Raw genomic sequence first — 12,452 nt, forward strand, 5'->3', positions numbered from 1 at the left:
AGCTGGTTTTCAATAGGTAGTTTCATTTTAGCAACTACAGAATTCTGCAAACAGCTATTTTCAGACAGTAGCAGACAATGCAATTCTAAAATGTAACACGGCACATTAGTCTTACACAACATAAAATCATTCACGATCTCTGTTGATAGATAGAAGAGGAAATTAAATTCTGACAAGACGATAATTTTTGACAAGACTTTATACTAGGCTTACCTCTCCCTCAGGTCTTGCTAATACTGCTGTTTGAAAGTAGAGCAATGTTAATATCAGGTAGCTGACAAACATTATTACCCAAAGTTAGAACTACCCTAAAGGAGAAATCCCTCTGCCAAGTACTAACAGCTAGCAGATGCACTTGTGTCTCAGTATCACAGCCCTGTAGTTCTGCTGGGCACCACTCTCTCCCCTTCTGACTCACTGTACTACCAGGAGCTTTGCTCTCAGCCACTGCACTGAAGACAACTGGTAAGCTGATCTCTTCATGTAATGACTTCTCCCTGCTGGGGGAGGGGGCTCAAGACAGCAATGAGCTGGGGGCTGCAGTTTGTATAAAGCAAAGAAGGGGAGGGACAGAAATGGTCAATGCCAAGTTATGCATCTGCTCTGATTCATAAAACAAGCTAAAAGGTAACCTTTAATACACAAGGAAGCATGTCAATGCCTTATTGACTTAGGTAGGCATGATTGGAGAACAGAGGCTAAAGCAGTGCAAAGATGCCTGTTGATGCTTAGACAGCAAGGGCTGCTTTAAAGCCGCAGCATGTCCCTTTATTAAAGAAGTTTCTAGCAAAAAATCAACTAAAACACGATTCAGAAAACTACATATAACCTCTCAGTTTACAAGGAGCCTTACATCAGCACAGCATTAGAGCACAAATGGTCCAGTCCTGCAGGGGGATGCAGTCAGCACCCTCAACTCTCATGCCTAGTTTCTAGGAGTTGAGGGTGCTCATTACCTCTCAGAAGGTGCTTCCTTGCTTGCAGGAATGGACTCTATAGAAAGATTAACTGGGATCCTTAATGGTAAATCTTGAGCACCACCACCAATATGCAATCTCTATCTCGTTTTCATGTAGACAGCAGACCAAAGAAATTTTGATTTAAAGTGATACAAACCCCAACAATGATAAACTGCTTTGACCCGAATTACAGTTTCAAAACTAAGGGAAACATGGAGAAGCTTTTTGTTTGCTTTGTTTCGTGATCATGACATATTTTCAAGCAAATAGTAAAACAATACAGAAATATGGAACATAGCTTTAGTACTCAATCTGCCAAATAGACTGCTATATGTCTCAGAAACTAGCAAAGATGCACAATACGAGCCATAAAGGATGAAGTGGTTCCTTTTGTTTAACATTCCTGCAGTTCTCTGTAGGATGATCTTTTCTGCTGTCGTCAAGAAACTAATACAAAATATTTATTAAACATGAAAATAGTGTTCTGAAGTCATATTAACTAAATGCATCACACTTAACAAAACAGAACAATTTTGTAACATTTAAGACTTTATGGGACCTCTACATCAGCCCTAAAATTCTTCTTCTTCCCTTTCTCATTTTACTTTCTTCTAATTAGTGATAAAATCTTGAGACCTGGCAACACAAGTCATGTCAGATTTGGTGTTTTCCTTAAAGCCCCAACTCCTGAAGTCAAGTGTTTACATGAGAATTTGAGCTTTAATTTCAAAATGTGTTTCTACCTCTCATGGTAGCAGATAAAAGTTCAAAAACATGTCCTGAGTGTAACCTAAGGTATCAAAATCCAGAAGGCAAAGAAAAACAACCCCAAATTTACTCTTTTTAAAAATCTCATGATTTTTATGCGGATTTTATGATTTATGGGGGCTTGACTCATGATTTTAGAATTCTTGGGGTTTAAATACTGTAACTTTGCATTTGATCCTGTATCTATTATGTACCTTGGTTTGCTTCATCCAGTCTCTCAGTCTCTTTTTTTTAATTAATATATTTACAATATTTTGCTTGACATTTAACTCCACAACAATCCTTTCCTCTCTCTACCCTAAAAAGGAAAGGTCCTTGCTTTAGTTTTCAGACTGGTGCCCAAGTAACAGCCAAGTATATTTATGAAAAATGAAGCTTGAAGAATTGTAAATAAATAAATACAGTCAGACTGCTAAAAGATAACAGAATACTGGTATTCTTCTTACTGGTAAAGGGCCAGATTGTGCTTAACTCTACTGAGCAAAACTGCCACTGAACTCAATGGGAATTTTTATCAAATAAAGGCAGCAGAATTTTCGTAAGAACCTAACAGCCATACTGCGTCATATCAATGGTCCATCTACCCCACTATCCAGTCTTCTGACAGTGGCCAATGCCAGGTGCTTCAGAGGGAATGAATAGAACAGGCAATCATCTAGTGATCCATCACCTGTCATCCACTCTCAGCTTCTGGCAATCAGAGGCTAAGAACACTCAGAGCATGGGGTTGCATCCCCGATCATCCTGGCTAATAGCCATGGATGGACCTATCTGTGAGCTTATCTAGTTTTTTTTTTAACCCACTTATAGTTTTGGCCTTCACAACATCCCCTGGCAAAGTGTTCCACAGGTTGACTGTGTGTTCTGTGAAAAAGTACTTCCTTTGGTTTGTTTCAAACCTGCTGCCTATTTATTTCATTGAGTGACCTCTAGTTATTATGCTATGTGAAGGAGTAAATAACATTTCCTTATTCACTTTCTCCAAACCAGTCAAGATTTTATAGACCTCTACCATGTCCCCTCTTAGGCAACATTTTTCCAAGCTGAAAAGTCTCAGTCTATTTAATCTCTCCTCATATGGAAGCTGTTCCATACCCCTCAGTCATTTTATGTTGCCCTTCTCTGTAACTTTTCCAAATCTAATATATCTTTTTTGAGATGGGGTGACCAGATCTGCACACAATATTTAAGATGCGGGCATACCAAGGATTTGTATAGAGGCATTATGATATTTTCTGTCTTATTATCTATCCCTTTCCTAATGGTTCTGAACATTCTGATAGGCTTTTTGACGGCTTTTGCACATTGAGCAGATATTTTCAGAGAACTATCCACGGTGACTCCAAGATCTCTTTCTTGAGTGATAACAGCTAATTTAGACCCCATCATTTTGTATGTATAGTTGTGATTATGTTTTCTCATGTGCATTATTTTGCTTTCATCAATATTGAATTTAATCTGCCATTTTGTTGTCCCATCACCCAGTTTTGTTAGATCTCTTTGTAACTCCGTGCAGTCTGCTTTGAACTTAACTATCTTTAGTAATTCTGCAAATTTTGCCACCTCACTGTTTACCCCCTTTCAGGGGCGGCTCCAGGCCCCAGCATGCCAAGCGCGTGCTTGGGGCGGCATGCCACGGGGGGCGCTCTGCCGGTCGCCTGGAGGGCGGCAAGCAGGGCTCCAGTGGATCTCCCGCAGGCGTGCCTGCGGAGGGTCCGCTGGTCCCACGGCTTCGGTGGAGTTGCGGGACCAGCGGACCCAGCAGACCCTCCGCAGGCATGCCTGTGGGAGATCCACCAGAGCCGCGGGACCGGCGACCGGCAGAGCGCCCCCCGTGGCATGCCGCCGTGCTTGGGGCGGCAAAATGTCTAGAGCCGCCCCTGCCCCCTTTTTACCAGATCATTTATGAATATGTTGAATAGCACTGGTCCTAATACAGATCCCTGGGGGGACACCTCTATTTACCTTGCTCCATTCTGAAAACTGACCATTTGTTCCTATCCTTTGTTTCCTATCTTTTAACCAGTTATTTATCCATGAAAGGACCTTCCCCTCTTATCCCATGACTCATACTTTCCTTAACAGCCTTTGGTGTCAAAGGCTTTCTGAAAATCTAAGTACACTATATCCACTGGATCACCCTTGTCCACATTTGTGGACCCACTCAAAGAAATCTAATAGATTGGTGAGGCATGATTTCCCTTTACAAAAGCTATGTTGACTCTGCCACAACAAATCACATGCATCTATGTGTCTGATAATTCTGTTCTTTTCTACCGTTTCAACCAATTTGCCTGGTACTGAAGTTAGGCTTACCGGTCTTTAATTGCCGGGATCTCTTCTGGAGCCTTTTTTAAAAATTGGCATCACATTAGCTATCCTCCAGTCATCTGGTACAGAAAGTGATTTAAATGATAGGTTACATACCACAGTTAGTAGTTGTGTAATTTCATACTTAGCCAAAAGTTATTTACATATAGTCAGTTCACTGACCTAGTTCCCAAACCATTATTAACAACAGGGAATTAATTGGCTAATTTCTAATGGTCAGATCAGCTCTCACATGTGCAACTGATGACAGAATCTGAATCTAAGGCCTTGAGAGGATGCCATGCTCTGTGAGTAGAAGGGTTTCTGTGCAGTGTAAGGCAAGTACTATGAGTAGAACTAGCCAGAGAATGACAATTTTGTTTTGGGACAACTTTTGAGGTTTTGACTTTTTTTTTCATTCCAATATAGAATGGATATAAAACTTTTCAAATGATCTTGAGAAATGTGTTGAAATGTCGATTTTCAGATCTAAAAGGTCAGTTTTTCAATTTGGGATTCTCTTGGACCTCAGAAATCTTCCCAGCTGTAAAACATTTCAGCTTTGATGAAGCAGCATATCTCAACAAAAATATATTTGATCAAAAATGCTACAACCAGTTCTAAAACCCAACGTTCTTGCGTGGAGCAACTCCCAGCATATCCTGTCTTCCTATTAATAGAACTTTCATTTCCTCTGTTGCAGAGAATGTAGCCCAGCAGATGATTTTAACAGCTGTAACAAAATTTTAATGATGAAATTGAAAATACTCAAAGTGTAAGTTCTCATTTTGGTAAGAAAAATCTAAAATTGCCTAATTTTTGTGAAAAATTTGCTAATTATCCACTCAACAGTGGTGGAAGTTCACTTGAAAATGAGCACATTTTCAAGCTTAAGTGATTTTGCAGTAAAAAATGTTACAAATTCCCATTTTCATGCATCTTTTACAAATATCCCATTTAAAGAAATACAAAGGAAATAGTGAAAATGTCCACAATTTCACACAGCCCTATCTGTGGGTAAATCAGGTATTTGGGCAGCATCTGTAGGCAGCCTGGAGTACTAGGTAATTCTATCCTAACCCACAGATAAATGCAAAAATATTTTTTTAAAACCCTGTATTTAAAAACACATTTGTTATTTTATTTAATAGTATTTGTAGGGTTTAAAAAATACTTAGCCCCTTACAGTCAACAGGAGAGTCTACTGATTTTTGTGGGGCTTGGATAAGTTGCAAATGCTTTTCTCAAATAAATCAGGGTCAGATTATTAAACATTGTTCCTCCACAAACCAACTAGTAGTGTAAATGGTATCCAAATGGACTGCCAAGCAGGGGATCTGGGTTTGGGTACCTAATCATCTAGGCCAAGCAGAGCTGGGAATAACAGGGAAGCAACATACTCAGCTCCAGCGGATGAAGGATTTACTTGAGTCTCTCATATGATTCCCTTCCAGAAAGTAGCATTAACCAATTTCGGAGATATCTGCATCCAACCTCTTCAGCTGGAAGCAGACCTGTTAGAGTCTCAGAGAACATCTAGGGAGCCTAGAGGATTCCTACAATAAAGAACATTAATCCTCAGCTAAAAGCCTCTACTGTAGAGTATAGAAGAAAAAAATCTGTCTACTCACATCAAGTGGAAATGAAATTCTTCAGCAGTTCAAATATGTTGGTCCAGATCATCCCCTGGAAATTCATGCACAGAGTTACCTCTCTAGCAATTGAGGAGAGGAGAAGATGATGACCCTGCAGAAATGCCCCTCCATGAGTATTCTGGGCACAAGTCTCTGCAAATTCTGGATGCGAGGTCAGAGGTGGGTGCAGCTCTCTGCAGAACTATACTTTACAAGTCCCTGGAAATATAGGTTGGAGGTAATACAGTTTGGCCTTCTATTACCTCCCTCCGGGTCCTCTCCATAGCTGGAAGTGAGCTGAAAAAGGGGTACCAGACAATAGCAGAGTTGCTGCAGCAAGAGGTAGCAGCCTAGCCCATCACTTCTGAAAACTGGACCATGTAATTCTTTGGGAGGAATAATGATGCTTATGGTAAAAATCATTTCAGCACTGTCTAAATCTCTTAATCTCATGAACACAGAACATTTAATCAGAACCTACATGGGGGAAGGGATGGTTTAAGTCACCATTTTACGATCTCTAAGCTAAATAATCACAGACTTACAAAATACACCACCAAACTGACATCTCAGTAAAGATCTGTCCTTACAAGTACTTGTGTGTGTGTTAATTGCCCATGGCAATGTGTCTGAACTACAAATGTCATGTCAAATGAGACTTAGAATACGTTTCCACCAAAATGCTGTCAGAGAGCCAACTTGTCCTTCACTGTTTTCATAAAGACCTAAAAATACCACAGGAGGAAATGCTACTGAGCAAATGTTCACACAATTATTTCTAATAGGATTTTTACACAAGAGAGCTCTTCTTCTGAGCCTTACAACTGCAGGGGACTGGTTACTCAAAATAAAAACTTCACAAATATTGGAACAAATATTGGTGTTTAAATGTTATAATGTGCCAGTTGGTCCATAGGTTACAAACTGAGGCCTCAATTCTGCAAGCTGTTGTATGCAGATTTACCTTTGTTCCTGCATGGATCCCACTGGATCCATGATTCTGGGTGGTCAGAGAGTGTCTGCACAGAACAACTTTCATTATTATGGTAAATTAATACTGTCTGCACAGAAGCATATTTCCTTTTCTAGATGTGCGGTGGGTAAAATGGTGATGACCACAAAAATTAATAACAGTTGTTTGCTGTTGTCACCACAAAGTGATACAGCCACTTAACCCAGTCACTTTTTATTTTTCAGTGTCTAACAATATACTTATCAGGGATGGAGTTTTTTATGAATGGGCAGAGTGAATTGTATTCCATATCCATCTAATTACATTTTTAGTAAAGCCATCTTATCTAAAGTGAAGTTGGTAGGCAGAATTTCTTCCAATCCAGATGCTGACATTTTGTGCATAATTTTAGTATCGATTTAAGCAAGGATATTCACCTACAGAAACTCCCGTACATTTCTCTCCTCCCACCCCACTTTTTTTTTTAAATGATTGAGATAGACACAGATAACATGGTGACTGGGAGAAAACTCAAGAAACAGACTTCATTAAGAGTGTCTGCTAAAGAAGAGGAAGACAAGTCCTTAAATTCTTGATAAAAATCAGTAGAGATGCCATTATGCTAGGGCATCTTCTTTGCTTTGTGGCCCTGAGTATTCACTATTTTTTCAAGGTTAGTTTTGCTTTTACATTCCATTTTAGGAAGCTCAATCTTATTAGAGTAAAATACTTTTTAAAAATCAGTAATTTTGAAATGGAGTGTAAAGACTGTTGTAGAAAAGATCAAATTCTGCAGCGCCAGGCTTTGTAGAGCCCTTTCACTTACCTCCATTACCTTTTTTAAGGGCATTCCTAACAACATATTACTTCATCGTATTTTTTATATTTTATCCACCTCAGCTGATTATGCTGCTATGCATTTTAGAGTCTCACCCTCCGAGAACTAGACAGGATCACTGAAAACTTTCCTTAAGTATCTGACCTTACCAAAAAGAATCCTGTGATATAATGATCCCACACACATGCACTGAACTACACTAATGATACTGAAAGTTGAAACATTTCAAACAGTTGTTCTAGAAAATTGTGGCTTATTTTAACACTGTTAATATATTAAAGGTGTTATCATTTGACCAAACCCTCTACTGTTAGATGGCATCACTGTACTTTATTAGTGCACAGTACTAACATAATGAGAAAACTATTAAAAAAAACCCACTAAAGGTCAAATTAATGTTGAAGGCCACCATCTTGCAAAGATGTATGTACATACTTGACTTTTCATACGTGACTAGTTCTACTGATTTAACTAGGAGAACTCACATGCATAAAGTGTTTGTGGGATATGGGCCTTAGTTACTCCAGTGTAAATCCAAAGTAACCCCAAATCTATGCTTCTGTAGCTGAGGTCAGAATTTGTCCACAACACTCAGTAACCACTGGATCAGAAACGACATAAAATAATCTGGTCTAGTAGAGAAAGATATACCAGGAGTTTAGAACTACTAAGCCACCTCACATTTCAAGGTTTGCAGTAGTCAATGGAGAATCCAAAGTACTTTGCTGCAGGAGGCAAATAAAAAATGTCTAGTTCATTCCCAGAGTTCCTCCAGACCAGCACAAACTCCTCTTCTAATTTGCTTAGAACCACAGAAATTTAGCACCACAATTATGTTAATTATTTTTTCAGAGATATTATCTAGAGTAAGATTCTCACACCTTCCTCCCACATTAATGAGAAAGGCATCAGATTACATTTCCTTTCAATGTAATTTCTAACTTTTGCTCTCTGAAATTAACAAACAACAAAGCAAATCACACAGGATCCATCTGCATAATTACTTTCCCCTTAAAAATAGTAAGCTTCATCTTTGAACAAATTGACTGCCAGCCCCAGGGAATTTCTAAATCTCAATTAGTTTATGGAGTACACTTCCTGGCTGCCCCCTGGGAGAAATAAACCACAGGGCCAAGTTCTCCAAACTTATTACAGGCTCACAGTTTCCCTCCAGATCTCTAAGCTTTTCCATAATATCAACTGAAATCATAAACAATATGCTCAGGTGAAATCATACTTCATTGCTTCTTTCTATTAGGGGCATATTTGCTTAGAATGAAGGCCACCTTTCTAACATGAAAGTAGCAGTAAATCCCAGAAGCTTAATTAATCCCATCCATGACAGTCTAGCATTAAAAAGACCCTAACAAGCTTTTCTGCTACTGAAAGTTATTTTATTGGTGTTGACATATTTTAAGTATATATTTGTACTTCCCACCTCTCCTACAGCTTAAATTTATTATCTTAATTTTTCAGTATCGGATAAATTGACTCTTGTGTTGAGAAGAAACCAAGACAACCAAATAATAGTTTCTGTTTTTAAAGGAATGACTGATAAGTGGACAATGAATATCCCTGTAATGTTTCAGTGTATTCAAAAAACATACAAGAGTGGAAAAAGAATTACTCTTATTAACATATCATTACCATGCACGGATTCATTGTCCATTTGAAGTCTAGTCTATTTGGGATGGGGGACCTCAAAAACTGAGTTCAAAGTATTTTCAGACAGTACACCCACTCCGGAACCTCCACCCCCGCTCCGCCCTCAATTTTTTTTTCGGGTATTACAATCATATTTTCCTACCACGTAAATTAAAAAATAAGGTTCTCTCCCTTGTTGCTATGTAAAATAAACAAAAAAGGGGGAACTTACAGACTTACTAGAGAAGCAGTGAAAATGACAAGATGCTGTTGAATGTACAAAATAAACAAATGGAAAACATTACGAAAGATTTTCAGTTGCTAATAGATCTCTCTTACAAGGCTCTTTGTGTTACTTGTAACAACAATAGGTACAAAAGTTTCAGAGAATGAAGATTCTCTTGTTTCATTGTTAGTTTTTTGTAGCTAGATGACAGCTGTGTTCAGTCACTTGTTGGGAGGTGAATTTTTGAGAATTCTGATTTCACTTGTTCTGGAAATGATTAGATTGTGGGTTTTATTATTCATAAATTTTAAGCTTAGGCGTAGTTTGACTTCTATATGGAGGGGAAGGGAGGGGCTCCAGTCAGGCCAACGGGGCAATGCATGGGGTGGGGAGGCAAATTCTGTGCCTGCTCACAGTGGTGCCATTTCAGACTTTTCGTGGTGGGGGAGGGGGAGGATGGGCAACTTTAACCGTGATTTCAGGGACTACATAGGCAACTGAAAACTCTAGGTTTTTTGCAAATAATAACTTAGAAATTATCTGACAGGAGCACTGTATCTAATTCCTATATCAAGAAAGAAAATTAAATAAATATTAGATCCAATCAGCTCTAGTACTAACATGTTCTGATTTTGTGGCAAGTCACTTAAGGGACACTGGTTAGGTTTAAAATTGTAATGTACAGTAGCTCCTCACTTCACATTGTCCAGGTTAAGGTTGTTCAGCTTCTGATCTATTAGAGAACATGCTCATTTGAAGTTGTGCAATGCTCCCTGTAGCGGGGTAGTTATCCTGCTCCTGCTCTGAAGGGCTTAAAACAGCCCTGGAAGAGGGCTGTGGCAGGGGAAAAGCTGGGCTGATTGGGGAAGTGGCCACAGCTGGGCCACTCCCAGGGGCGGCTCTAGAAAATAGGCTGCCCCAAGCAGCCGTGCGCAGCGCCGCCCCTTCCCCGGTCCCGCGGCCGGTCCCTGCGGGAGCTCAACTGGAGCCGCGGGAAGAGGGGACCCGCCGCAGTCATGCCTGCGGCAGGTCCGCTCGTCCCGGGCTCCGGTGGACCTCCCGCAGGCATGCCTGCGGCAGGTCCACCGGAGCCAAATGCCGCCCCCCAGGGAAAGGGCCGCCCCACGCGCCTGCTTGGCGCGCTGGGGTCTAGAGCCGGCCCTGGCCACTCCCCAATCAGGCCACAGCTGGCCTGTATAAAAAGGCTGTGAGCCAGAGGCCCAAGAGGCTCTCTCTAGCTGTAGAGAGGGAGAAGGGCCTGGCTGCAGGGACCCGAACAGAATACCTGAGTGGAGCAGGGCTGGGGAAAGGCAGAGGAGCTGGGGAGGCTCCAGCCTGGGAAGCCTCAGGCTGTGGCCTAGCATAAGGCCAACAGGTACTGGGGGTTGCAGAGGGCAGCCCCGGGGTAGGCAAAGGCAGCAGGTTCAAACCAAACTTTGCCTATGATGAGTGGCTTTTACACTGCAGTCTGCCCCAGGGAGAGGGGGCTAGATGAGGACTGGCAGTAGACCAGACTGAGGCAAGGTGGGGCTAGTGGGTGGGGGTTCCCTGGAAATGGGACACCCTAAGACTGAGGGGTGTACGGCCAGGAGGATGCACCCCAGATAACAGGGCACCAGGTCTGGGAGGGACACGGGGGCCAAGCAGCAGTGGAACGCCAGCCTGCAGAGGGCGCTTCAATGCTGTTCCTGCTAATTCCTGGAGACGACCAGCAGGAGGTGCTGCCGGGTGAGTCTGCGCTCACTACACTCCCTTATAAGTTGTTTGGCCGCCTGCTTTGTCCACTGCTTGCAGGATTCTCTGGAAAAGCAGCCCATCCTCATGGGGGCTTGGAACCAGGGTGGGCTGGCAGGCCCTCTATCAGCTCCCCTAAGTTCTCTGTAAGTAGACGTGTGGCTGGGCAGGCACCCAGCAGGCTATCAATTGCTGTGCTGCTCCTGCCCTCTGCAACAAACCCCATTGCCCACTCTGTCCCCATATCTAGTCTAGCGATACCATTAGAGGACCCAAACACATGAGCCACACCATCAGGGGCTCATTCACCTGCCTGCATCTGTAATTTTCACTCCATGTATCTGAAGAAGTGGGGTTTTTACCCATGAAAGCTTATGCCCAAATAAATCTTAGTCTTTAACGTGCCACCAGACTCCTCATTATTCCCTGGGAAATATCCCACCCTCTTTCACCCTCTGACTCCACCACCTCAACCAAGCTTCACAGTCATCACTGCTGTGTACATTATTAAATTGTTTGCTTAAAATTGTTTAAAACTTATACTCTATAATGTCTTTTGTCTAGTGACAAAAATTTCCCTGGAACCTAACCACCCCATTTACATTAATTCTTATGGGGAAATTGGATTCACTTAAAATTGTTTCGCTTAAAGTAGCATTTTTCAGGAACATAACTGCACCATTAAGTGAGGAGTTACTGTATATTTTTACTCCGATACTCTTACTAAAGTCAGAAGGGACCATCTAGTCTGACCTCCTGCACATTGCAGGCTACAGAATCTCACCCTTTCACTCCTGTAATAGATCTCTAATCTCTGGCTGAGTTATTGAAGTCCTCAAATCATGGTTTAAAGACTTCAAGTTACAGAGAATTCACCATTTACACTAGTATAAACTTGCAAGTGACCTGTGCCCAATGCTGCAGAGGAAGGTTTAAAAACAAAACAAAACAAAAAAACCCCAGGGTCTCAGCCAATCTGACCTGAGAGAAAATTCCTTCCTAATGCCAAATATAGTGATCAGTGAGACCCTGAGCATGTGGGCAAGGCCCACCAGGCAAATACCTGGGACAGAATTCTCTGTAGTAAATCAGAGCTCTCCCTATCTAGTGTCCTGGGTCCAGCCATTGGGGATTTTTGCTACAGGCAGTTGCTGATAGGCCACACACCATTTTAGGCAGTCCTGTCATACCATCCCCTCCATAAACTTACCAAGCTCAGTCTTGAAGCAAGTTTATTTATTTTTTTGCCCTGACTGTTCCCCTTGGGAGGATGCTCCAGAACTTTGCTCCTCTGATGGTTAGAAACCTTCACCTAATTTCAAGCCTAAACTTGTTGATGGCCAGTTTACATCCATTTGTACATCTTGTGTCCACACTGGTGCTTAAC

At 41.4% G+C, this 12,452-nt stretch overlaps 1 protein-coding gene across 7 annotated transcripts in view; it reads right to left on the reverse strand.

Annotated features, from left to right (window-relative positions):
• THSD4 (thrombospondin type 1 domain containing 4) overlaps positions 1-12,452 on the reverse strand; it is a 645,198-nt gene that overhangs the window by 254,806 nt on the left and 377,940 nt on the right. The window contains exon 1 of one of the 7 annotated variants that reach the window (XM_044980129.1): positions 214-286. The exons of the other annotated variants lie outside the window; for them this stretch is intronic. Within the exon in view, the coding sequence (XP_044836064.1) occupies positions 214-285 (72 nt within the window). The 5' untranslated portion in view covers position 286. Of the gene's footprint in view, positions 1-213; positions 287-12,452 lie in introns of those variants that run through there. 7 annotated transcript variants of the gene reach the window in all.

This window comes from Mauremys mutica, chromosome 11 (assembly GCF_020497125.1).
Source record: "Mauremys mutica isolate MM-2020 ecotype Southern chromosome 11, ASM2049712v1, whole genome shotgun sequence".
Classification (NCBI taxonomy): Eukaryota; Metazoa; Chordata; order Testudines; family Geoemydidae; genus Mauremys; species Mauremys mutica.